The 27901-nt window shown below is 50.6% G+C and overlaps 1 protein-coding gene across 3 annotated transcripts in view; it reads right to left on the reverse strand.

The window, feature by feature from the left end:
• Arhgap39 (Rho GTPase activating protein 39) overlaps window positions 1-27901 on the reverse strand; it is a 59544-nt gene that overhangs the window by 15722 nt on the left and 15921 nt on the right. For all 3 annotated transcript variants that reach the window (XM_005395921.2, XM_005395919.2, XM_005395920.2), the window contains 3 exons: window positions 18327-18752; window positions 8714-8797; window positions 976-2338 (listed from right to left, as the gene is read on the reverse strand). In XM_005395921.2, coding sequence (XP_005395978.1) covers window positions 976-2338; window positions 8714-8797; window positions 18327-18752 — 1873 coding nt within the window. The remainder of the gene's footprint in view (window positions 1-975; window positions 2339-8713; window positions 8798-18326; window positions 18753-27901) is intronic.

Raw genomic sequence — 27901 nt, forward strand, 5'->3', positions numbered from 1 at the left:
CCAAGTGACAGCCACAGGTAGGGACCCAGGTAACCCAGCTGAGGGCAGGGAAGACAGAAAACCCTATGGGCTTGTCTGGCTCTTCTGTCTTTCTAAAGATGTGCTAATACCCAGCTTCCATGGCAACACCCCCTCCCCCCACCCATCTCTGCATGACCCACTGCTGGCCCCAGTTTTTCCACTGCTCAGACCTGCCCACGGGCCCTGCTACTGCCAGGGATGGCCTTTCCCCTGTTCATTTTGTTTCCCACAGCTGCCTCTTAGGTCTGCCCCTCCTTCCACATTTAGGAGCAGCGGGCAGAAACCCTGGCCAGAAGCAGCTCTGAGTTATCCAGCCTGGCAAATCACTATGGCCCTCCACATTGGAGGGCCAGGATGCTTCTGTCCAGGCATCACTCGCCATGCCACTTCCAGGAGGCCTTGGGTAGACATTAGGCTACCCTCAACTGTGGCTCTGGGCCTGCTGTGAATGCACAAGAAAAGGAGGGGCTAGAAGGAGGGGTTGTCCTGCATGACAACCAGGCCATAAGCAACCGAATCCTGGGGGCCTGGTGTCTCCAATAGGGAGGACAGGCTCGTAGTGCTGCTCAGACACTGAGCAGCTGGACAGGTTCACGCGAGGACTGTACTCTTGGTACCACACGGAAGACATGTCAGGCTGGACTGGGCATTGCCTCTGACGGTGGCCGTAACGTGGCTGCTGCCTCCCAGAAGCTCCTCCTGCCCAAGGGGTTTTGTGGGGAGCAGCTCTGAGGCCCCAAAGAGCACCTGACACCCACCTGCCCAGGTCCTCAGAACCAGCTTTAGCTCCTGGATGGCTCATGGCCAAGAAAGCCCTATGAGGCTGCACCCTTACTACTTGTGGTGTCTAACACACTCATGTTGCAGATGCCAGACACACGGGTCCTCTGCCCTGTGCTGGACCCCAGGCTCTCAGGGGCCCTCTGCCCTGTCCACCCCACCATGTGACCTCACCTGGGAGGGGTGGAGGTAAGGCTCCGGGGAGGCCAGGTTAGTCTGCACAGAGACACTCTTCTCCAGCAGGACCTGGGGGAAGCCCAGCTTCTCAAAGGTGTTCCGCTTCCAGTGCTTGCTCTCCTGCTGGGCCAGTGCCTCATCCTCGCTGAAGGCACGCACCACAGGCCCAGGCATGGGCAGTGGTACGGCACCATCACTCTCGTAGCCTGAGCCATCCTGCTGGGAGTCCCAGCTGCCCCTCTGCTTCATGTGGAAGTGGGCCTGCTGCGCTTCCCAAGCCAGCCGCGCCTGCGCTAGGAAGGGTTCAGCTGCACCCCGTGCAGCATCTGCCTCGGCCTCTGCACGCTTCACCTGGGCAAGGCTGGGCCCACACGGAGAGCGTTCCTCGGCCAGCTGCTGCTCACCTAGCAGGTCCCCTGGGCTGTCGGCAGAGGAGGTATTGGGGGCCTGGCACAGAGAGGGCTTTCTGCTCTTCCTCTTGCGTGTGCCTGGGGAGTAGCCCGTGGAGGACATGGTGTCCTGTTGGCTGGACCAGGACATGGCATCCTCTTGGGCCTGTGGCAGTGGTGTGGGTGGCTGGCTGTGTCGTGGTTCAGGCCCCTCCATCGTGCTGTAGTCTCCAGACAGGACTCCCAGGCGCTGGTCCCTCAGCAGGCAGGGGCTGGGCTGCAGGGAGTAGGAGCCACCACCAGGGTTGGGTGCATACTTGTGCCTGGGCCCAGAGCGCAGCTTGGGGCTGGAGCCTGCCTGCTCCACATACACTAGCTGGCGGACATACTCCTTGCCTGCGGGGCTGTACTCCAGGCTCAGGAAGCGCTCAGGGCACCTCTGCTTGGTGAGCACCAGCTGCTGGCAGGGTGAGGCAGGGGCCTGTTTGGCGGTAGGCAAGAATGGGCGGGGCTTTCGGCCTGGTGACCTCTGCGGGGAGCCAGCCTGGTAGGGGCCACTGACCTCGAACTGCATGTCCATGGGAGGCTCATCATAGATGGGGGCCTGGTACTCAACAGGTGGCTCCTCATAGAGCGGGGGCTCATAGCCATAGCGTGGGGAGGAAGGCTGTGAGTCGCTGGAGGCCTTCCGGGACTGTGCAAGCAGCGGGGAGCAGCTCCCAGGGAGCTCAGCTCTCCTCAGGAAAGGTGAGGGCCGCCGCTCTGGGAAGAAGACAGTGCCATCTGCATCAGGGGTGAACGTCTGCAGGTTGGGTGAGTGCTGGCTGCCAGAGGGTCTGCGGGAGCGGCCCCCAGGCTGGCCCTCCAGTGGGTAGCCATTGCCCTGAGGGGCAAGGAAGCTGGGCTCTCGGTCAGGGACCTTGATGAGCATGCGCTCCTTGGTGCCTGAGTTCCACCGGAGGGAAGATGTCCTGTGTGGGGAGCAGGTGGCAGTTACTGGCAGAGGTGAGTCTAACCCCACTACTTAGTCTGGTGGTTCCTAATGTCCTCCCTGGAACCACCTGCCCCCTTCCCCCTAACCCTCACCCAACCCCCAACCCCTAGCACCAGGCAGAGCTGCTGCTGTGCCCATGAAGGGTACCCTGCCCAGGGATGCGGGGAGGAGACTATCAAGAGCCACAGTTAGGTGAACTCAGCGTGACACCACACTAGCATCTCAGGGCCCCATTTTTCAACCAGAGGCTCCTAGTAGTCTTCCCCTAGCCCTTCCCCTCCACAGGCACTACTTTCTTCAGGACAAAGAACAAACTTTTTTCCAGCTATTGACTAAGATGGGCACTAGGCCCCCTGTGAATGACACTGTCCAAATTCCTCACCCAGTGGGGGGTCACACTGGACACTTGGCCTCTTCTGAGCCTCCCTTGCTCATGGACCACTTGGATGACATAGCCAGGCAGGTACACAGACACAGCACTCACCATACTCTGCCTCCTATGACTGGGACCAGACCCAGGAGAGTCCAGGGAGAGGCACATTTCCTATGCATGCCACAGTTTCCAAGTTATGTTGTGTATTTTCCATTCCTGACTTTAGAACAGATATTTTCTTCTGATCTGCCTTTCCACTTACTAATTTTCTACTTGGCTTTATTTAATTTTAAACCCCTCCAGCTGCTATCACAAAATAACATAGACTAAGAGGCTTAGAAACAACAAACATTTATTTTCCACAGCACTGGAGGCTGGAAGTCCAAGGTTAAGGTACTTAAGGTACTGACAGACTCAGTGTCTGAGGAGGGCCACTTCCTGGGTCATGGATAGTGCCTGGCTGCTGCATCCTTATGTGGTCAAAGACCAAACTCTTTCCGGTCTCTTTTTGCAGGGACAGTAACCTCATCTGTTACTGCCATGAATCCCTTGATTTCCCTGCATGACCTCATCACCTCACAAAGACCTCATACCACCCCTCGGAGGTTAGGATTTCAATATATGAATCTATGGGGTGGGGAACACATTCACCTTAGCACCATCTGAGTTGTTTTTTATCACTTTTTTTTTTCATTTCTAGAATATCTATGTGATTCTGTTCAATTGCCATTTATTTTTTTTGTTTCACTTTGTTTTGTTTTAGAGACAGCTTCTCACTATATATTTCAGGCTGGCCTTGAACTCACTATGTAAGCAAGGCTGGCCTCAAACTCACAGTGATCATCCTGCCTCAGCCTTCCAAGTGCTAAGATTATAGGTGTGCATCACCACATCTGGCTTATTTGCCATTTAATGTCTTGCACTTATGGATCATATGTATTAAAGTTGGTGTCTGGTAGTACTGAAGTTTAGGTTATGGGTCTGTTTCTATTTTTGACCAATTTCAGTGTTTCAGACTGATTTTTTTTTTTTTTTGGACAGGGTCTCACTACGTAGTTCAGCTGGCTTGAATTCACTGTGTAGCAGAGTAGCCTCAAACTTGAGGCAATCCTCCTGCCTTAGCCTCCCAAGCACCCGGCTTGAAATTCTGGTCCTTATGTATGAAAACTAAAGGTAATTTGAGATCTGGGTTTGTTTTGTTTCGGGTAGGCAGTCATAAGGGTAGATCAGCTAAGTCCAGAGGACAGAGTGTCCTGGTGAGCCTACTCATAGCTACCCTCTGGCTTGGGAGTCCAGAAGAAAGCGTGGCTGTTGAGATGCTAGGACCTGCCACTAAGGAGAGACAGCACACACAGGCTGAGCTATCTCCAGCCTCACTGTGTGACACATCCCTGACAGCTTCTGAATGATTCTGTGAATTTTATTTAGCTTTTCCACTGTCTTGGGTGAGGGTTGGTCAGAGTGCTGGAGAGATCAGCTTGGCTGTGTGCCCAGTGCTGGGCTCTTCTCGACCAGGCTATAACCCCCATTACGTGGGGGCACGTGAGGCAGGCTGGGTCTGCTTGTGAGAAGGGAGGATCGGACAGGCTCAGGGGAAGCCTCCAATCCTGGGGTTTCTGCTCCTGGTTGACAAGGTGGGGACAAATGTCAGAAGAGGCAGGGGCATGAGAAAAGCCCGCGGGTTGAGAAAAATGCTCCATTCCAGGAACAGGAGTTCTTTCCAGTTAAGGCAGACATGGAAGAGGATGATGTTTCTTAAAAATAAGAGAAATGTATTTCTCATAGTGCTGGAGGCTGGAAATCCAAGATCAACTGCAGATGGGTACTGTGGGCCTGCTGTCCTCCAAGCAGGCGGCTCCTGCCAGCTGATGGAGCAAGACAGCACATGTGTCCAAAGCTGGGAACCTGAATAGACTCTTGAGCCTCAGAGCAGGCCTCAGGCCTCTGTAGGGACCTAGTCACAGGCTCCATATCACAGTGGGGCCCCCCTTGGATATGTAGACAGATAAAGTGGCATCCAAGTGAGGACCACCCCACAGTGTCCAGCACATCTTCTGGCCTGAAGGTCCACTTCATCCAGCACCCCCTATACAGACAGGCAGCTCCAAGCCACCTGGGCCTCCTCAGCCCCACCACTGTGCCTCCTCAGTCCCTGGCCTCACATCAGTTTCCATGGCCCCTGGTGTACTACTCTTGGGATGTGCCCAACCTTCCCAGTTGGCCTGTAGCCTCCTCCTGTGCCCAGCTCCTCCCATTTTCCTGGTAGCAGGTGGACTGTGGCTCCTCCCTTCTCACATCCTCTCTAAAGGGTGCATGCACCACGGTGGAGATCTCCATCTCTGCATAACATGGTTTGAGCAATGAAGGTAGAGAGGGCAGAGGAGCCACTGCCATAAAAAGCCAGGGCAGACCAGGGCTCCTGCTGCTTAGGGTTCCCAGACATGTATTCCTTCTATAGCCTACTTCATTTGTTTGTTTGTATGTTTGTTTTTTTCCGGTACCGGGAATCAAACTCAATACCTGGCGCTTGCCAGGCAGGTGCTGTGCCGCTGAGCTAAATCCCCAGTGGTCTATAGCCTACTTCAGAAGAACTGAAAGTATTTTGCAAAACCAAACCCAGAAACAAAACCAAAGCTGGACATGCTTCCCTACTGCCAGTTTCGGGGAAGTGGCTGGCCTGGGCATGGACACCAAGAAAGGATGAGGGAGAGACCTCACCCAATGGTGGCTCCTTGACAGTCACCTAGACCTGATGTGACACCAAACACAGCTGCACTCACACGAACAAGTAACTGCACATCTAAAGACGGCACAACTGTCCTGCCCTCAGCCAGCCTGTGACTCTGCATGGTCACCTGCCACCCTGCTCAGGCCTCTGGGTTACCCTGTGCTTGCCCAGTGAGGATTCCGCTTGGCATACAAGCCTGCTGCCTGGACAGGCCCTCAAGCACCGCCTGCAAGATTGGCTTCCTGCTCTCTGGTGAGCAAGTTTATTTTTTTGTTTGTTTTTTTTTTTCCCGGTACTGGGAATCAAACTCACGACCTCGCGCTTGCCAGGCAGGCGCTGTGCCGCTGAGCTAAATCCCCAGCCCCTGGTGAGCAAGTTGACTCCAATCCAAAGGCATCTGTGGGTTGGAGGTCCCAGGGCTGTGCCCTAGATACACCCTTCTTCTGTCACTGCTACCTGGGGTAGCACATGGGGTAGACACTTGCCGCACATGGGTGCAGGCTTCATTTCTCCATTCCCTCCCTGTGGCCACAACCTTTCATCTTTACCTCCTGCACATTTCTCAGACGCACGTTTTTTTTCTCTCTGCTCAAGAGGTTCCCACCTAGGCGGCTCTAGCAGCTCTGCCCCTCGGATGTCCCTTTCCACAAGAAACCCAGCTGGTCCCCACTGATCACCAGGACCAATACCACATGAGCGTGGAGACACAGTGCAGCACAGTGCCCATCATCTCACCTGCAGCCACTGTTTCTCAGGGCCAAAATCAAGCAGTAGAGAATACCAGGCTGGATATACCTTCCCTCTGCCTCAGGACTCATTTGGCTCTGGTTTCCTTCTACAATCTGTTTCTCAGAGATTTTGATTTCTCGCCATCCCATGTAACATTATGTGGGTCTATGCTACTGAGCACAACCAGAGTGAGGAAGCATCAGGCCCCAGTGGCAGTTAAGCTAGGTTATCCACTTGACCGACTTGGGAGAGACTTAGGAAATGGGTAGTGCACATTCTGGATAAATCTGGGTAGATCATGGGGTGTGACCCTGGGAATTAGGCCTGGTCCCCGGCCCCTTCCCTCCTGTGCTTTTCCCTAAGTTCTTCTTCCCAGCTGCAGTGAAGTGTGCAGCTTTGCTTCACCAAGCCTTTCTACTATGGTATCTACCGTGGAGGAGCTGGCCATGGACTGAAACCTGGCAGCCGTGAGCCAAATGAACCTCTCCTCTACAGTGTGAGTGCTGAGTATGTGTATTTTGCCTCAGTGATGGGAAGGCTGACTGACACATCCCTTGAGCTGCAGTCCCAGCTGGATGCTGGTACTCCACTCTGCCACAGCTCACATTCAGGCTGTCACTGGCCCAGGTTTTTCAGTGGGCCTCCTGCTACATCCCCCAGGATGGCAAGTTATCTCTTCCCAGCAAGATGGACATGAACATCAAGCACTTGCCCAGCAGGTCCACAGGGCATGCCCAGGCCTGCTTTTCAGCACATTATCCTCTGTGTGTGTCCCAGGCCTGCTCAGGAGCCTCACAGCGGGTGCCAGTCCTCAACAGAAAGGGTCATGGAATCTCAGGACAGGGTCTAACCACCCCTCCCACCTGCTCCACCCTCCCTGACAAAATATAGGTCATCTGGGACACAGAAGACCACCAAACCACGCCCCTTGCTCTTGAACACTGCTCGCACCCCTCACGTAGAATCCCCCTGCCACTTTTCCCCCGGCGCTGCTTCTTGGGCCCTCTATCTTAAGGCCTCAATGATGGGAGCAACAATGGCAAAAGGGGAAGGCGGGTACTGAGCTGCCTGGCACAGAGCAACTCCCATCAGTTCACTGCCGGCTACAGCCAGAGTGCACGTGGGGTTGCAAGAATGGCATCCAGGACAGGCATGCGGGTTTGCCTCTGCCTCTGAGTGGCCCACAGGGTCTCTGATGTGTCTTCCCAGAGCACCCAGCCCTTAGCATGGTAGGGTCTGTTGATTTACCTCCTAGCGCTGGGCAAATCTAGCCAGCAAATGATCGAGACAGGCATGTGTGCAGGAGGGTGAGCCCTCCAAGAGGCAATGTGTCAGCATGGGGCTTATGTAGTGAGCTGCCAAGACGGATGAAAGGTACGGTGGGAGCAATAACCACAGAAAAAGTGGCTTGAGGACCTCTGTAGAGACCATGCTTGTCAGCTTGCATGGCTCCATGGGGCTGAGGGCAGCTGAGCATCAGAAAGGCCCGAGGCGGGGTTTGCTACCTGTTACCTACTCCCATGACAACAAAAGGCAGAGGATCCTCTTCATCCTAGCTGAGCCCTATAGCTGCAAGGGTTCCTGCTTCCCTGAATGTTTCACAGGTAACGATGATGACAGTGAGGGTGCTGGATCTGGATTTGGGGCAATAACGGTTCTCAGGGATGGCAGGACTTTGGCAGCACAAAGGCTGGGCGGCACATCCATTATGAAGCTGCAGCTCCTAGGGGAGCCCTAGGCCTGAGGGATTGGAGCTGAACTCTGACTCATCACAGCAAGGACGATCCTCCACCGTAAATGCATTCAGTGTACCAGGACCACATGCCAGTGCCAGACCTGTGTCACTGAGGAGGCAGCAAAGCCCAGGGGGCTACAGACACACACGTCACGGGCCAGGGTGGGTGCAGATTTCCTTCTAAACCCCTGGTGTTTGACAAATGCAGACTTAGGGAAAAACAAATCCAGCTATCTGAGGCCACAGCTCTTCAGGTCTTCCAGCCCCTCCCAGCACCAGCACTGTCCCTGGGCGATGTATTCTGAGGATCACAGGCCACTACAGAGATAACACCTAGCCCACATTCCCCACAACAAACCAGTCACAAGAAAGAAGTCTGCCCAGGCAAGCAGTGGCCCCAGTGGGTCCTGAGTGGTCTCTGGGACTCTCTAGCTTTCTAAATGATGCTGGGCCCAGTGGACAAAGCATATTCTCACTTGTAGGACTAATTTAATCTCTCAATTGGGCCTAGTGACTGCTGTGATCTTTGTTGACAGCGCTGCCTAGGGCAGACCACATGCTGAGGGCACCTGGACCTTTCCCCAGGACTGTCTCAGGTAGGTAGGATGAAGTTCTTTTACTTCTCAGTGGCTTTTGCCAGGCCCCAGGCACTGGTGTCCTCCACAGCTCCTTCTGGTGCTCCCACTGTCTCCTGCTGAGCTAGATTCCTCTTCAGTTACCCCATCACTGGCCCACCCCGGAGCCCACCCTCCAACCGGCACCAGGTACACCAAGCCGGCAGTTCTACCTGTAGTGAAGCAGCTGGCCATCCACACTGTAATCTCGATAAACTTCACAGTCCTTCTCAAGGAGCATGCCTGGAGGAGAGGAGCTGAAACAACAGAGAACAGCATGAGTGGATGGGGTTGACCGTTGGGGCTGCTGCCCACAAAGCTGCCCCCTTCATCAATCAAGCAGACATTTCTTCTGCCCTACACCTGCCACACTGGCCCATCTAGAGCCCAAGGGGCAGACAGGGACACCAGCTCTGTCCTAGATTTCAGGAACTCAGAGCACTGGAGCCCAGTGATGGGGTTAGTGAGAATCACAGCTCTAGTCAGACACAACAGGTTGGCCTGAGGAAGACAAATGTTTAGAATGATCCTCATGGGGATAGTAACTGCCTGAGGGCCAGGGCTGGAACACAACAAACCTCAGCAGATATCTGAGAAGTGGGTGGCTGAGCAGGCGATTGCTGCCTGTGATCAGACTGATATCTACTTACTGTTAAAAAAGAATTTTCAGTATTCTAGAAGTACTCCGAACTTACTTAAATTAACCTGGTCAAAAATATTCACACAAAACCTCAGGCCTTCATAATACTCATATAAAAGGCTATAAGCAGACCCAGTATAGTCAGGATAAGAATACTGACACTTACTGCCAGTTTTGCAAGTGCTAGCCACTGCAGTGAAAACTAAAAGAATCAAATAAAAAGCTACTAGTTAGTTTAGCGGCAAAGTGCCTGCCTGGCATGCGCAAGGTCGTGAGTTCGGTTCCTGGTACCGGAAGAAAAACAAAACAAAACAACAACAACAAAAAGCTACTAGTAGTATTAAGGGAGACTAGTAGCCTTCACTGTTATAAGTTGGGACATCAGGGGCTTTTTAAATTAACAGTAACTTGTCAGAGACCAGAATCATACCACTGAGGAGGCAGACTGATGCAGGAGGACTGCAAGTTCAAGGCCAGCCTCGGCTACCTAGTGAGATCTTATCTAAAAAGAAAGTCATAGACATAAGTTAACAAGGAATATGTTGACTCAATTGAATAAAACTATGAAGATTTACTGAAGTACATAAAAAAGACTCGAGCCAGGCATGGTGGCACACATCTGTAATCCTAGTACTCTGGGAGACTAAGGTAGACGGATCATGACTTTCAGCCCAACATGGGGAACTTAGCAAGACTCTGTATCAAAAATAAAAGAGGGTTGGGAATGCGGGATATACTAACAGGATAGCAAGAGGGGTTAGTATAAGACAGTTTGGCTAGGGGGCTGGGGATTTAGCTCAGCGGCAAAAAGCGCCTGCCTGGCAAGCGCAAGGTCGTGAGTTCGGTTCCCGGTACCGGAGAAAAACCAAAAGACAGTTTGGCTATTATTTAAGTCTCTTTAGAAGGTAACTACTTAAAAAAATTGAACGAATATTACTTTATGATGTGAGAATTACAAAAGATTTAAATTTTTTGGTGTACAGTCACACTGACTTGCTCCTGTATTGTCTGGGGCTGTCACTGGATCACACAGCAGACAGAGCCAAGGAGCAGGAGACGGGCCAGATGGTGTGTATCACTGCAAATCAGTAAGTAGCTCACAGTGCTCATAATGTTTTGTTTTAATGATCAGAGAGTATTCACAAAGTGTCAAGTAAAGGCACGTGGACCCTGAATGTCAAGCTCCTAAGCACAGGCGATTTGGGTTGTTGTGATCCTGGGTTGGATGGCGGAACACTGAGTTCATCATTCAGCGACTCCAGCACTGTGCTGAGAATGCGCAGTGACATCACCACCCATGTGGTCACACAGTGGTTCCAACTTATATAACACTTTAAGTAAGTTTAAATGAAAATAGAAACTATGAAGTGGAATCTCATCAGCACAACTGCTTGGCAAAAATGGACGCGGTTCTTTGAATAAAGTAAGTTCTAAAGTGGCTCACTTAGTCAAGCAAGGAAAGCTCTTCACTGACCGTGAGTGATTACACTGTGCCGACTGAGGCAGCCAACACTGCTGTCCAGGGACAACAAACTGGCCTGAGAGTGGCTGGGTACAGACAGTTGCCTGGAGAGCTACAGACAGTGACAGCCACAGAGCAGTCATATAACTCAGTGATTTTCCTTGGCTCCTGCTAATGTCATGTTATTCACCTGCTCAGTCCCAACCCCAGTGTTGGTGCTGAGCTCCAAGTGGCCTCTACCAGCTCTCCAGGAGGACGACTACGCAGAATGTTTCAAATAAGCCAAGAGAGCACTAATTTTGTGCTGCTGGAAGCAACCTGAAGTGGACTCTGCTGATATGTCACTGCTGATCATGCTGAGGGGGCATATAAGTCAGACAAGGCTGAGCTGGATAATTCACAAAGCTTGTGAAGATATAAGACTATGATTATTTATTATTATTACTCATTGTTAGGAATTTTGTGGAATATATTTGAATCTACCATGAGCTACTTAAACCGCCCATGGACATATCCCTTGTTAGTTCCGTAAATTTTTCATCAGAAATAGGATCTGAACATCCTGAACTACCATGCAACAATTCAACAGCTGCGCAGTGTTGAAATTTTATTTTTAGCTCAGGGCCAAGAATGAAATTTTCTGAATGAGAAACACCTCTCTATCATCACTATTAAATACTGAATGACTTTAAAAGCTAATTTTTATTGCAGACTTAATAATGTTTCTTAATGAATTCAGCCTAAAATTACATGGTTAACAGTGCTTACATGCAAAACATTGCAAAATTCATTTCAAACCATAAGCAATGTCAACCTCCTTCACTTTTTTTTTTTTGGTTGTTTCTGAGTACCGGGAATTGAACTCAGGACCTTGTGCTTGCCAGGCAGGTGCTGTGCCACTGATCTATATCCCTGGCTCTCCTTCACTATTTCTTGGACTGTGGAAATCCATACCATAGCAAAAGATACATCTTCCAAGGTCAAAATATGGTGCTAGCAGAATCTTTCTGGCCTTGATGTAAATGCAAGTACAAAGGAAATTTGTTTCAAACTTCACTTAACTGCACCTGAGGCGTGCCTCCAAACCATCAGTCAGATGTGATTTACCTTCAGGGTAATGACACCCTAAAAGACAAGCATAAAGAAATAATCTAATAGAATTTTATAAATGCCCTTTGAGTGGTAAATGTGCTCAGGCAGCTTCCCACCTACACTGAGCCAGCAAAAGCTGGCCCAGAGCGGACTGAGGGCAAGTCAGCAGAAAAGGGTACCCATTACTCGAGATGTCCGCTACATGCTCAGAGTGAGGAGAAACACTGAACTGGATAAGTAGAGTCATTAAACCTGCAAAAGAGCCTCAAATCCAGAGGGAACTTTATAATTACTGAGGTGAAAAGCACAGCCAAGGAGCCGACGATGCAAACATGGGCACTGAAGGAGAAACGGTCACTGAACCCAAATATGCAATGAGAAACTATGGAGGATAAAGCAACAAAATAAAACAACACAACACAACACAACCAAAGACTACAAATAAAAGACAAAAAGAAGATTCCAGTGTAGGGAGGCTGAGGGACAATGTTAAATGGCCTAAGACCAGATGAGAACCATAGATCCAGAAGTCCAAAATCAGACAGTGTAAAAAGACACATTATGTTGGGGATATAGCTCAGTGGCATAAGCGCCTGCCTGGCAAGTGCAAGGTCCTGAGTTCAATTCCCGGTAAAAAAAAAAAAAAAAAAAAGACACATAATGTGTCAAAATATAAAGAAAAGGACAACAGATTTCTTGTGAGAAATAATTCAATCCAGAAGAAAATGGAGTGACAAAAAAGAAAAAAAAGAAAAAACTCATCCACCTAGAATTCTAAATCCAGGAAAAATATCTTTCAAATATAAAGATGAAATTAGGTGGTGTAGGTTCTAGGAATTATCCTAGAACTCTGGGAGGCTGAGGCAGAAGGATTTTAAGTTGGAGCCCAGCCTGGGCAATTTAGTGACTAAGAGAGTCCTTGTGTCAAAACAAAAGATAAAAGGTTGGTCATGTTAAACCCAAAGGCTTTGGGTTTAATCCTCATTACTGGGAGGAAAACAAAGAAAAAGAAAAGATGATGAAACAGACATTTTTTTAAAAATAAAAAAGCTGAAATAAGTAATCTCCAGCAGACTTACATTTCAAGAAATACAGGGGCTGGGGATTTAGTTCAGGGGCTGGGGATTTAGCTCAGCGGCACAGCGCCTGCCTGGCAAGCACAAGGTCATGAGTTCGATTCCTGGTACCGGAAAAAAACAAAAAAAAAAAAAAAAAAAAAAAAGATATACAGTAGTAGGCCCTTTAATCAGAAGACAATGGTGGTGGATGGAAATGTAGATCTACTCAAGAAGGGCACTGCAGACAGGGAACTGGGGTTAGTATAAGACAGCTTGGCTATTACTTAAGTCTCTGCAGACAGTAACTGCTTAAAGCAAAACCATGACAATGTACTGGGACATTTATAACACATAAAAATAAAAACCATGGCAGCAATAGGACAGAGACTGGGTGGAGAGCACCATGGTGAGCTCTTGCCCCACATGTGAAATGGCACAGTATCACTGGACACATGACTGCTGTTACAAACCCTAAAACAATCACTAAGAAAACAGCAAGAAGCCATAGCTAAGAACCCACCAGAACACAAAGTGGAATTAAACAATGCTCAATCAACCCAGAAGAAGACAAAGAGGTAAAAGGAACAAAGAACAGATGGAAGAAATACAAACTAAACAGTGAGATTCAATGATATAAATAGTCACATTAACTATATCCCTAAATAAAAAGGCAGAGATGGTCAGACTGAATAAAAAAGCAGGACCCAGGCCAGGTGCGATAATGCACACCAACTATTCTGGAGACTGAAAAGGATCAGTTTGCATCCAGCCCTCAAAATAAAAATCAGCATGTGCAAGGCCAAGTTCAATCCTCACTTAAAAAAAAAAAAAAAGCTAAGGGGGACCTATGTTTAAGTAAACTTCAGAGCACAGAAGGATGAATGTTTTGTGATGATGTAGGAATCAACTCATGAGGAAGTAATAATCTTGAACATTTAGGCACTGGGTGCTCACATTCACCTTACAGAGGTAAAAGTATGTGTCCACACACAGCCTTATACATGAATGTTCATACCAGTTTATTTGTAATATAGACAAACTGGAAACAAGCCAAATGCCCATCCAAAGAGCATAGTGGAATACTACTCAGCAGTGGCCATGATTAGCACATGGCATCATGGCAAAACAATTATATGGAGTAAAAGTTGACACACAAAAGGAGTACACAACATTCAATATCATTTAACATTCTAGAAAACACTGCCAGGGATACAGCTCAGCGGCACAAGTGCCTGCCCGGCAAGCGCAAGGTCCTGAGTTTGATCCCCGGTACTGCAAAAAAAAAAAACAAAAAACAAAAAACAAAACCCCACAAACAAACAAAAAAACATTCTAGAAAATACAAACTGCTGGGAATGGTGGTGCATGCGTGTAATCCCAGCACTCAGAAGGCTGAAGCAGGAGGATCACTGCAAGTTTGAGGCCAGCCTGGGCTACATGGTGAGCTCAAGGTCAACCTAAACTACATAGTGAGACCTTGTCTCAAAAAAACCCCAAAAACCCAAAACAAAAAAATAAATAGAAAACATAGCTGGGTGTAGTTGCGCATTCTTGTAATTCTTGTAATCCTCAGCACTCAGGAGGCTGAGGCAGGAGGATCATCATGAGTTCATGGTCAAACTGTGCTAAATAGTGAGTTCAAGGCCAGCCTGAACTGCATAGCGAGATTCTGTCTCAAAAAACAAAAACAAAAACAAGAGAAAGAAAAGAAATTAATCTCTGTGACAGGCAGGTGGATGGTCCCTTGGGAACACGGGGCAAGGCAGTGCAGAGGGACAAGGAAGACAAGGAGACCTTGGGTGCTGGAAACATTGCTATTCTGATTGTGGTACTGCTTGTGGGTGCACACATACATGGAAACCTATCAGAGCACATGCTTCAAACACATGTGGACAAGTGCCCACCTTTTGGTTTTCCGTCCACAAATGGTTACACGCAGAGATAAACCATCAATGCAGGGCCTGAGGAGCACTGGCCGGGAAGAGTTTACGCCTCCTTGTCTTTCTACTACTTGAATCTTGTCTGTGAACATTTATATTTTTTGTCATGTCTTGTTTTTAAGACAGGGTCTTGCTGTGTTGCCCAACTGGCTTGAACTTTTGGGCCAAGTGATCCTCCTGCCTCAGTCTCCCAAGTAGCTGAGATCACAGGTACTTGTCGACACACCCAGCTCATCTATATCTTCATAAATGAGATAGGAACCAGTAAAGATACTTCTAACATGAAAAAGAAAAAAAAAATCACACTGTGTCACACTAAAGGCCCTGACCTGGGAAAGCACAGTTGCTGAGGTGGCTATTCTGTCCCTGTTGGGAGAGGAGGGTGTGCTTTCCACCCTGAACTTAAGATCCGCACACATTCTACCAAGGGATAACAGTGGAGGGCTGGCTGGCCAGGGTGCCCACCACAACCATATCTGCTGCCTCGAAGAGGGGACCTGGCCTGCAGGACAAGGACCCACATTCCTTCCTGAGGAGTATATAGGCAACACACTCTGCTCGCGCCAGGGGGCCATCCTGGGCACGGGATTCTCAGACTTCCTGCCACTTGGTGGGAGACTAGCCAGCTGGAGCATCAAGAAGGCTAGATGCAGGCAGGGAGGGGACAGTGGACCTCAGCATGGACTCAGTGACTCTGCAGCCCTGGCCTCCCTATGATAGCCAGGCTTACCCAGCCAATGCCCAGCCCATGGTCATGGAAATTTGGGCTCACTATGGTGCTAATCATCTGCTGCCCTAGATGGATGGGACCTGTGTGGGAGTCGGGAGTGGTGTAGCAGGGGCCACCGCAAGTCTGCCCTGAGATGTGAAACTGCACTCGTCCAGGCTTGGTCTGGGGCCACCACATCCCTCAGGCAGCAGCCTCTGGCAGAGCCCTGCTCTGTGGGGAGCTGCTGATAGCCTATTTCTCCACAATGGTTTCCCCACTGGAGGCCAAGTCTCCTGCCTGTCTCTTGCCCTCCACAGAGCTCCAAAAATGCAGGTCAGGCATTGCCATCCTGACATAGAGACTAATGTCCTACCTCAGATAGACGGTGTGACTGCTGCACTGCTCTACCCCTGGTCTGTATAACCCCTTAGCCCTGGACACTTGCGGATGGCAAAGGCAGGCAGGCAATGTAGCCCATGTCCCAGTATGGACACCGAACTGAGCCACCAATAAGGGCAGAAAAAACAAAACTGGACAAAACCACCAAGACTGGAAGTTGAAAGAGGCAACCTGGTGCTACTGGGAACTGAACTCAGAACCTCTGCACTGAGCTACACCCAGCCCTAAGCTCTGGCTGGGGGAACTCCTTGTCAGAGGTCAGGCTCTGATCTGCTCTAGTACCCATATCCACAAACTCTGTGAAGGTCTTTCCAGGCCCTGTGATAGTTGCTTGCCTCTCTGCACCAGTGTATGGATCCAACTTGACCTGACTGTCACGTGTCTCATGTAACCACCAAGACTAACTATCCCAGAGTAGTCCTGGTCAGTTTCATGGCTAGTTTCCCTGCAAATTATAAATACACAATCCCACCAGAGTAACATGTCGAGCTTTATAGCTGGACCTGGGCTTCCTTGGCTCCAAGAATAGGCCCAACATCCTTGAGATTAGCCTGAGATAAACCAACAACATTCAGGCTCCCAGTCACTTTTCTTCCAAGCAGTACGTATGCCCCTCCTTCTGACCCAAACAGCAGTATGCACTGGTCTTGCTGATGCCCAGGACCATGCCTCCCTCTGTAAGCACCCATAAATTATAATCTGTGCAATTCCAAATCCATCTGCCTCTCTTCCCTTTCATGAGCCTTGGGGCCTTAGGATACTTCAGTGGTCCCATGGAACCTCAGAACAACCCCAGGCATGCAGCAAGTCTTCTGCTGCTGTGACCACAGCTGTACATAGTGGACACTTGTCCATCTTCTTCTCACTTGCCTGCTACCTCCTCCAATACTCTCTCCACACCCCTCTCCGAGACAAAACCCACCACAGTAACCTGACTAGGGCCCTTCTCCATATCCTGGCCTCTTTCCACTTCTGAGGAGAGGAGTTGTCTCACCTCCCACCAACTGATGCTGTGTCTACAGACAACCCCAAAGATTACTTCTCACTCAGCTTGGACCCTTCATGCCGTGTCCAGCATCCATACTCCTGCCTGTGCAGGAGTACATGGTCAACTATCTACACTCCAAATGGAGACTAATCTGCCTGCCCAATCCCACTGCACTGCACAGAATGGCCACTTCCAACCCTAGAAAGCCACCCACATTGTCTATTACTGCCTAAGCCCTTGCACAACTACCTCAGAAGGACAAGATGAACCCCACAGTGTCAACAGCTCTCAGGATGTCTGCCTTCTCTGAGTAGAATCCAGCCTGCCCTGGTTCCACCACCCAGTACTGGCTGTCTCTATATGCAGTGGCTCTCCTAGGAGGCACCTGTGTGAACAGCTACTTTGGAGTCCCAGGCCTGGTGCAGAGTTTCATCACACAGCCTCCATTCCCATCTCCTTCATATTTTCCACCTGGATCACTGTCCTGATACATCTCCCTGGGTCTTTATCCAGATCCTCAGATACGGCACCCTCACTCACAGAGACCACTGATGCTGCCACTGAAACAAAGGTGGTCTCAATCAACATTACAGAAAGTTGTCTCAAGGTGCCAGGCTGGAGCAGTGAATCACAAGGCTAGGTGCACACCACGGCCTCATTTCTGTAAGCAGAAACAAGGACACAACTGGTGACACACCCTTGATGCCCCCCTGCAGCTGGGGTAGCTGACCACTGGCTCCTACTGTGGCCCATATGCCTCAACTGCCTGACCGTGTGGACAAAGTCCTCCACATGAGCCTCAGTTTCTTCATTTGTACAATGAGAGTAAAAGTAACACCTCCCTTCTGGGGCATCCAAGAGTAGCAGTCCATTACAGGTACAGGAAGCACTAGCGACCTCATGGGTCCCCACTGACCCCCAGGTGATGCCTAGGACAGGTTCTGCCAAGACAAGGCAGCCCCTCTGTCCCTCACGCTGTCTGTGAGCATCTGAGGCCACCTCCTCATTCCTCACATGCGGATGCAACAAAAGAGACAATTCTGTCAGTCCTAAAACCCACACTGGAGGGGCCTACCTTCCGCCCAGGATTTCTCCCGTTTACAGGCTGTTCATCCAATGAGTTCCTGGCCTTAGGAACCCAGGTGGCTAATGACATTGTCAACAGAGAGCCAGAACTGAGAAAACACTGAAGGAAGTGGGGGCATGCACCAGCTGGGTGACATTGTCCCTACACCCACCAGAAGTCAGCAAGCAGCAAGGGAAGATGCGGGCAGAGACTAAAAACCCTTCGTTATTACTGGACACAGGCGAAGTGCCAGAACATTTACTGGACAGGAGCTGCAGACAGCCAACTTCCTACATTCAGGCCTGTCTCCACCTGTCATCACCACCTCCTCGTCCCTGACTTTCCCTGCCCTGATTCCCGTTAATTCCAGCTCCAATCCTCCCGGGTCCAGACTCTCCCCACCCTTCTCCCCAGCCCGGCCCCGCCCCTCACCTGCCGCTCTCCTCCCTGGCGCTTCCCAGCGCCACCTGCCGACCGGCTCGGACAGGCAGCTCCTGCGCCCTCTCGGCGGTGTCAGGCTCAGGCTCCAGCGAGGAGCCAGTGCTGCCTTCACGGCTGCCGCGCCCGGGGCTGCTGTCCGCAGAGGCGCGCGGGGACTCAGTATTCTGCTTCAGCGTTTGGAGCTTGGCCAGCGGGATGATGTCGCAGTTCTGCGGGCGGTGCCACACAGTGCGCTGCGAGGCGGCACTGTAGTAGTAGAAGCGTGATGTGTTGGGGTCGAAGAGCTCCCACCATTGGTCCTCGCTGGTGCGCTTGATGCGCACGCCGGCCGGGGGATCCCATACGCACTCGCCTGTGACCAGGTTGGCGTACATACGCTCTCGGGTGCGTGGCTCGATGATCTCCACCCACTCCAGCCTGGGGGACAGGATACTGCATCAGTGCAACCTGGCTGCAAAGAGCCTTGGTTCCCCTCCTTCCACTTCCAACCCTTCCCCCGGGCCACACCCTCCAACTTTGCCATGCTTGTTTGGTACCGAGAATCAACTCCGGACCTTACCCTTGCCAGGCACGCACTGTGCCACTGAACTATATCCCTGGCCCATGCAATGGTTTTAAATTACAAAAAAAAAGGGGGGGCTGGGGATTTAGCTCAGCGGCAAAGCGCCTGCCTGGCAAGCACAAGCTCGTGAGTTCGGTTCCAGGTACCGGAGAAAAACCAAAACCAAAAAAAAAAAAAAAAAAAAATTACAAAAAAACACTTGGAAAGCAACATAAAGCATCCTGACAAGGCTCTCTGAATGTGGGCATGTGTGACCTCAAGTGTGCTCCTGTGACATCTGGTATTCTTTTGGGCTGCTTCCAAATTTCTACACGGCAAGAACCACCCTGCAGGTGTGAATGTCCCTTGGCATGGACACATCCCTGGGAAGCTGCCTTTCCATTCCCTATGGGTCAGCCTCTCCAGCACAGCCTGGTGGATCAGTCTCTAGGGAAAGGCTTAGTAGGGACCTGGGCTGGGGAGGATGGAAGGGCCTGCTAGACCTGCCCTCAGCTCTGCTAGTAGGAAAGAGGGTCCAGAAAGAGGCCACGTGAAGTTCCTGACCTCTTGGTGACAATGCATGCCCAAGGCATCATCATGAGCTTTCTCTCAAGACCTAGACACAAGTACCTCTGTGTTCCCTCACTGCCCTGGGGGCACACAGGCTGCAGGTGGACCTGCCTGCAGGTCCACACACACTAAAATGGAGAACCTGCCACTGCTGCCTGTCCACGCTTCTTGCTCACAGACTCCAGGTGCCTCAACCTGCCCTGCCAGCACCGGTTCTGATCTACTAGAAGCAAGGGGGCTTGGGGTTGGGGAGTGCTGTGTACAGGGGTTCTCTCCTCTGTGTACAAGCAGCTGTGAGTAGCACAGGCCTGTGGAGGAGCCAGTGCTGACCCTGAGTGAAGACACTGCTGTTGGGCAGCATATGGGAGGAAAAGGAGGACATGGCCCTGGGCAGCTTCTTCCCAGGACTGAGCTGAACACTGAGCATCGATGGATGTCCTGCTTGGTACGAGGGCCCTGAGTTCAATCCCCAATTAGCATGCGTACACAGACGCACATACACAAGTAAATAAAAGCACCTGAGAGCTCTATGGCTCTCAGTTGGGGCTGTGCACCCTGCTCCTTGAAACCTTTCTGTAGTCCTTTCCCTTGATCCTGGTCACCACAGATACTCTGTGACCCCCTCTTCCTGCTCCCACAGCTCAGCACTACAGGAACACGGGCCAGGGCTGCAGGTAGCTCCAGCCCATGCCTTTCCTGAAGACACTGCTATCCCAAGAACATTCCTAGCTCCTTGAATCATAATTCTCTTGGGCCCCTGCATGGTGCAGTTGTGTGGGAATGAGAATCCAAGTATCACACACATAAATATCAAGCAGGTATGAGGAAGATATGGGTTCCTCTTCTCCCTCACTTTCCTTACTCCAACCCTGGAGCAGAACCCAATGTGGCCACACTGGTGACATGGCTCACAGCTGTAGACCTGAACAATGCTTCCCACATTGCTGAAAACTCAAACCAGCCCTGCCTTCCTCTGCACAGGAGGAAAGTGCTCTGGGATGTCCCCACAGGTGCTCTGACGTCTGCCACTCTCCCATAGCCATGGTGGGAATAGTGCTCTCCCCAGAAGCACGGACCTCGTGTGGTAGCCCCAGCCTCTTGGCCTTCGTGACTGAGCTAAGGGCCACCTCAGAGCTTTCCTCACAGACTTGAAAGTGGTGGCGACCCTGTGACAGAGGGTCAAGGACTTTCAGGCCATTGAGTGTTATTTCTTCCATGTGGGACAGTGGCCAGGGAACTCATGATATAGACGCACCAAGAGTCTGATATTTCCCTGATATGCAGCAGAGGAGCTCATCCCTGAGCCTGCCCCAACAGAGGGTCTGTGCTGATAACCCAGGGCAACGAGGGAGAGATGGTCAGGATAAGGACAGCACACATCAGCCCTGACAGGGTCACACAAGAAACAGCTGTGGTCCATACCCACTCATCTCTCCCGGGAAAAGCACCCAGCAAAATCAGAACTAGGCCTATGTAGGCTAAGGGCTGACCCAGGACCAGCAGGAGGGAACGGCCTGGTGTGCAGGTGGCAGCATCTCATGGACAGCACACTAATGGTGAGAACTGCAGGAGATGGGTGGCTACCGAGCGAGGAAAATGTAGAAAGGATTAACTGAAACATCTAGTTTAAAAATAAATCACCACAATTAACATGTTACATGGGCCTAAGAGCAAATCCACACAGAGAAGGAACTGATGCAGCTCAGGGCAGTCAGAGGAACTGGCAGCAGCAGAGGCTGACACTCTAGGCACAGCATTTGGGAGAGGAGTGGGTAGGGCCGATTGCTATATTTAAAACAAGCAACTCTGCAGGCGACTGAAGAAATACCACACACCGCAAGCATGTCATGGTCCCTTGAGGCAAAAGGTGTTCTTCACCACCAGAGGATGGCAGAGCTCAGGAAAATGTAAACCCAACCAGGAAGGGTGCTGCTAATACCTTGAGTCTGACGACCATCAAAAGGGCTGGGACACTTACATGGCAAAGACCACAGCCACTGCCCTTGCGCCAAGGGAAGGTGACTGGGATGGTGAGCACTGTGGAACTATGGCCACTCCAGTAACTGAAAGCCTAATAGGAGGGGAATGTGTGGTGGGAACCCAGGTCCACATGCTCACAGCAGCACAACACTCAGGAGAGGGCAGAAGCCACCCAGGCACCCATGCCCCAGATATCCCCCGCAGAATGAGGTCAGAAAGACCTCACAGTGACACCCAAAGGCCCTGCTGGGGAACTGTCAGGAGTGCACAAGTGGATATGTGTCCACCAACTCCACTGCAGAACAGATCACTGGACTTCAACCCCAGTCAGTGCCCTGAGCCTCCCTCAGCATCCAAGAAAAGCAGCCGTGTGGGTCAGGGATGCTTGGTACAGGCTGGGAGTAGGAGGCAGGTGGGAAATGGATGCTCTGTGAGCCCATCAAGGGAACCCCACCAAGGCAGGAGGAAGGAGCAGGCACATGCAAGCCTGACTGTCCTGGGGGATACAACCTAGCCAAAGGTTAGACTCTTAGCAGAGGGCTGGGGATTTAGCTCAGTGGCATAGCGCCTGCCTGGCAAGCGCAAGGTGGTGAGTTCAATTCCTGGTACCAGAAAAAAAAAAAAAAAAAGACTCTTAGCAGAGAGCAACCACATAGCCAGGAGTGGTGGTGCATGCCTGTAATACCATTACTTGGGAGGCTGAAGCAGGAGGATTGTTGTGAGTTCAAGACCAGCCTGGGCTATAATGTGAGCTCAAGGCCAGATTGAACTGCACAGAGAGACCCTGTCCCAAAAAGATAGGGAAAAAAAAAAAAAAAGAAAGAAAGAAAAACGAGAGCGCAACCACAGTAGGGGTAAAGGCAGAATGAGCCCCCTTTACCCCTAGCACTCATGGCAGCCTATCTGTGACAGAAATAAGGCTGCCCCTTTCAAGTGCTCAGATATAGACACTCATCTCTGTAAACCTCATACCAAATCAGGTTCCATTATGACATCTGGTAAAATGGGTAATTCCAGACAGAAGGGTCTTGTCACAGTACCCACACACCTGCATCCAGGCCCTGGTTTTACCCACAGTGGGACTGGGGCTCCTTACAGAAGCAGCTGATTCCAGGGTCAGGTGGGAAACACAGAGCAGCCACTTGTGCCAGCAAGTGGGGGCCCAAGTCCCAGAGGAGGGGTGTGTTTCAGGACACAAGGAGCCCCAAGAGCCCGAGCCAGGATATGGGACAGCTTGAATGGCAGACAGTGAGACAAAATAATGTTAGTGGAGAGACAGATATACACGAACCTCCCACAGGAGCTGCAGATAACACATATGGACCCACCCTCCAAGGAGGTGGCACATGACACTCCTAGAATAGGAGTTCCCTCCACAGAGCACAGTGGAAATGCAGATGACCAACTGTAGTCAGGGTGTCAAGGTCAATGTTGACAGTAGCATGCCCTTGACAGTGGGATTCCCCTCCTGGAAATATGTGTGACCCATCTTTAGACATTCTGCAAAATACCTGGCCAGGTCTCCTTGAAACTGTTAAGGTCATCAAGAACTAAGCAAGTCTGAGAAACTGTCACAGTACAGTCCAAGGAGACAATGGATTCATCATATGGGACCTGAGAGAAGGGACCTCAGGTGAGGCCTAGTAAGCCTGATGAAGTGTAGACTTCAGTTAGCAGTTAGTCCCAGGCAGTACCCTCATAAGGACACTGACCTTGGGGACAGCACAAGGGTCAAAGGGCCCTTCATGTCTCTTGGCCACCACCACTTCATCCTAACACTTCTAAATTACAAAGCTTTTTTTTTTTTTTTTTTGAGACAGGGTCTCCCTGTGTAGTTCAGGCTGGTGTTGAGCTTACTTTGTAGCCTAGGCTGGCCTTGAACTCACAATGATCCTCCTGCCTCAGCCTCCCAAGTACTGGGATTACAGGCCTGTGCCACCACACCCGGCTAATTGAAACTTGTTTCCTTAAAAGTAAGTAGCTTCTTAACCAGATGTGGTGGTACTCACACGTGATCCCAGCTCCTGGAGAGGCTGAGGCAAGATTATAAGCCTGGGCTACATAGTAAAATCCTGACTCAAAAAAAAAAAAAACAAAACAAAACAGAACAAAAAAAGTAAGTAGTCTCCACTTTAAAATGTCAACTTTATATCCTGCTGTTTTGGTTACTTTTTTCTCGTTGCTGGGACAAAATACCTGACGCCCAAAATGAAGGAAGGAAAGGTTTATTTCGCTTACAGTTCGTGGAAGTTTCAGTCCGTACTTGGCAAATTATAAGGCAGAATGGCACATGGCAAAGGCTGCATCTCAGGACGGCAGCACACAGCTAAGCAACAACCACAAACCAGCGTGGAATGGGGGAGGAATGTCCTCAAGCAGCTTCTTCCTCTCCCTTATATATGCAAACTATCCACCCCAGGGCGGGTGCAGCTCTCACACCCATATTCAAACTCTAATAGCCTGCCCCAGGGCCGCAGGAGGCTTTTGGGGGACACACAGACATAAACCATAACACCTGCAAATTATATAATGAGATAATCTACTACATTTCACAGCAGAGACAGGTACCACAGGGCTGGTTCCTCATAGATGTGGGAGATGGAAGAGGGCTAGGCACAGGGAAGCAGGAGCCTCCAGGGCAGATGTCAGGCAATGAGTGCTCAGTACCTGTCACACCAGTTCTGTGTGACCTGGAGACCAGAGCTGGCAGACTGGGGAACACAGAGTGCAGGGCAAGGATGGCACCCACACTGGCATGTTTGGGGCAAGGCTGTCTCTCAGCAACCTAAACCTCATCCATCACTGTAGCCCTGAAGCAGACACACCCAGGATGCACTAAGACTCTCGGGGAGAGTGGACCCATATTGTGGGGGTGCCTGTGGAGTGGTAGCACAGTCAGCCAAAGCCCTGGATGGCAGGAGAGACCAAGGCACATGGGAGCCTGGGAGGCTGAGATATGCACTCCCCTCAGCCGAGCCCTTCCTCAGCTCCTCTGTCCCTGCTGTTGACTACACTCACTCCATGTCCACCCTACATGGTAGCCACACCCTATGCTGGCACTGCAGGTGCCAGCTGTGGAGGGAGGGGGGCTTAGTGGCTCTCGCTGGCCAGTGTGTGGGATGTAGGGCAGATGAATGAGAGAAGGACAAGGCAGCAGGGACATGGCAAAGGTAGAAGATGCTGCCAACAGCGCCATCGAGGCGTAGTCATTGGAGTACCCTTTATAGATCAATGGAGCTTTCTGATCACTAGAGGCCTCAAGCCCAAGGCAGAAACAGTCATCCCTTGGTCTGGCACATGCTGAAGGGTCCTCATCACACCCAGGCTATGGCAACCATGCCCACTGGTCCAGTGCTGAGTGGGCTGCAGCTGTGCTCTGAGCCTTCCCAGCCTAGACAGTGACCAGTGAGGCCTTAGCTGACAATCTAGAGATTGTCCAAAGTCAGGAATCGCGTTGTTTGCGTTCAAACCTCCATGGCTGGTGCTGATCCTGGCTGGATTTGGTCCCCCCTAGCTAGGCCCTGCTGGTATCACCTCCTCAACTTTCCTGACAGGCCAGGCACCCAGAGGCATGGGTGCTCAGCACAGCTGTTTCCACCTCATAAAGACTACATCCTGGGGATGGTCACCCTCTGCTCCCCTCAGTGCAGACTCAGCCTGGGGGGTCGGGTGACAATTCTGGCTAACAAACATCTAAGGAGTATTCAAGGCTTCCAAGAAGGAGTAGGATAGGATCCAAGGCCAGTGTGGAGCAAACATGGGGCTTCAGGGGACCCTGCACCAGGGCCTGAAGGAAGCTCTCTGGGCGCTGGGGACACCAGCGTGTCAGGGCTGACCTGACTTGGCCAGATGAACAGGTCCTCCTGGCTGATTGGTGAGAGCAGGCTGGTTTGTGGGAGTTGGGGGTGGAAGGGAAGGTTCTAGGGGATGGATGGAAGGATGTGTTATAGAAGGGAGCTAACAGAGATGAAGGGGGACAGATAGGGGAGGCAAGTACTGAGAGGCAGAATGGTGCTGGGGCCTGGCCAGGGTCACAGTGACCTTTAACAAGGGTGACATGTCAAGAACATGGCACTCACAGTAGCTCACAGGTTCCCTAACCAGAGGACACAGTAGGTGGCTATTTCTATGCTTACAGGACCCTGTAGTCACCTCAATTCTTCAGGGATCCTGAGCTTTCATCTCCTCTCCTGGCTCATGACATTTACCAGAACAAAGTTGGGAGGCTCCCTGAAGGATCCCTCTGAGCACAGAGAAGCTTACCAAAGTACAGAACCTAATATTCTAAGCTCTAAAAGAAGCAATACCAATTCTTATTTTTGTTTAAAATGTACTTTCAAATGAATTAATGTGGTAATGCTCACTCAACGAAGAATAGGGCTTTATTCTATTTTTATGCACTGCTGGGTGCATGTGGGCAGGAGCCCAACCTTTTAAGAATGCCTGGGGGACAGCACTCAGGCAGAACCCTCAGAAAACAGGGCAGACAAAGGCATAGAAGACACTGAACCCCACGGCCAGGCACAGGTTGAATTGCTAGTGTTTTCCTCATTGAGGTCCACGGCCAGGTGCCTCAGAGCACAGGGGGTAGCCATGGACTCTGGCTGGAGCCAGATCTCAAGGACTGGGAGGGGCTCAGCTGGTACCTGTGCGCATGTGTAGGCCAGGGGTCCTCATGGTCCAGGGTGGAGTGTCAGGACTATGGATCAGAGAACACGCATTCCACCTTGGCCTCAGAGTCAAGTCCAGCTGAGCATGGGTCAGCAGAGGCTGCTAGTCCCCAGACTAACAGGGCTATACAGGGTGAGGGTGCTCAGGTGCCAGAAGTGTGCTGGACAAGCTATGTTGTACCTGGTACGTAAGGAAGGCACGATCAGGGCTGGAACTGCCCAAGAACTCTGCGACAAGCTGTATCTAATCCTGCAGGCAGCAAAGCTCCTGAGGGCCAGCAGCCCCCTTTGACTTTGTTGGAGCTGTGTTTGAGATTTATTTAGTAGCAATATTTAAAATGAACTGTGCAGGAAGAAATGGGCTATCTTGTGACAAATGTGGAAGGAGAGACAACAGCAATCCCTAGACTGGGGTGAGGAATACACTCACCTGTGGGCTCTACTAGGGATGGCAGGGAATAGGGCTCCCCTTGGTGATACACTATTCCATGACTGGATGCAAAAGCAAGTTTTCCATTGCTCTTGTTCTTGGAGATGTTTACTGAAGACAATGATTTTCCCAAATAAGTATTTCTAGAATGACCATATTGAATGTCAAATGTGTGCCAGGTGTATGGCAGGTTAAGAGGGACATTTTCCCTACTCTCCAGAGTCCAACAGTGACAGTGTTAAGACCATTCAACAGAGAAAGCACAGCATAGCATACTGTCTCCTCAACAATGGCGCTGGGAAGGAAAAGTAAATACTCATGTGCCAAAGAATGAAGTTGGCACCAATTTCATGCCATGCATCAATTAATTCAAAACACATCAAAGGCCTTAATGGAAAAGCTAAAATTACAAAACTCTTAGCAGAAAAGATAGGGGTCAGTCTTCATGAGCTGAGGGTTTATGCAGACCCTTAGACATGGTGTCAAGGAGTATACGCAGCAAGTGAAACAGATTTATCAGACTTCACCAAAATTACAAAAAACAATACTGTACCCCTGACAAAATGAAAACATAACTGCAGAATGGAAGAGTACATTTCCAGATCTTTTCTCTGGCAAGGGACTGAAATCTAGAACATAAAAAGAACTCTTATAATTTGATAATTTTGAAACTGGGCATGGAGCTAGGAGTATAGCTCAGTAGTAGAGAACACACTTAGCATCTATAAGGTCTTTGGTTTCACTTCCAGCACCAAAAAAAAAAAAAAAAAAGGGTTAAAAGTGGGCAAATAAAGCATAGAGATGTGGCTTAGTGGTATAGTACTTGCCTAGTATGCCTTGGGTTCTGCCCCTAGAATCACAAAAATAAATAAATGCAAATTTTTAAAAATAAGCAAATGACCTGAACAGAAATCTTTCCAAAAGATACACAGCCAATGCAGATACTAAGGCGCTCAGTGTCATTAGCCACAGCCTGCCTTCAGCCCACCTTCAGGGCCCCCTTCATCACTGTGCTCAAGAGGGAAATATGGCATTGGCATGTGGGTGGGTAGGAGGAGCATGGAAAATTCTGCCAGACCTCATGCCACACGTGGAAAAGGAACCCCATAGACAGTGGGAAGGCCTGAAGGGAAAGAAGCAGCCCCCTCAGGCAGTGAGCCGGGCACTGGCCAATGCAACTCCAGCTCCCCAGACACACCCAGGACATGACCAGAGGATGCAAGGCCTCAGTTCAGCAGAGGGCAGTCTTTAATAAGAGTTCTGGGATGATGCCGGGTGTGGTGGCACACGCCTGTAATCCCAGCACTCGGGAGGCTGAGGCAGGAGGATTGTTGCGAGTTCGAGACCAGCCTGAGCTACAAAGTGAGTTCAAGGC

This window comes from Chinchilla lanigera, unplaced genomic scaffold (genome assembly GCF_000276665.1).
Source record: "Chinchilla lanigera isolate Chin_1 unplaced genomic scaffold, ChiLan1.0 scaffold00053, whole genome shotgun sequence".
NCBI classification, from domain to species: Eukaryota; Metazoa; Chordata; class Mammalia; order Rodentia; family Chinchillidae; genus Chinchilla; species Chinchilla lanigera.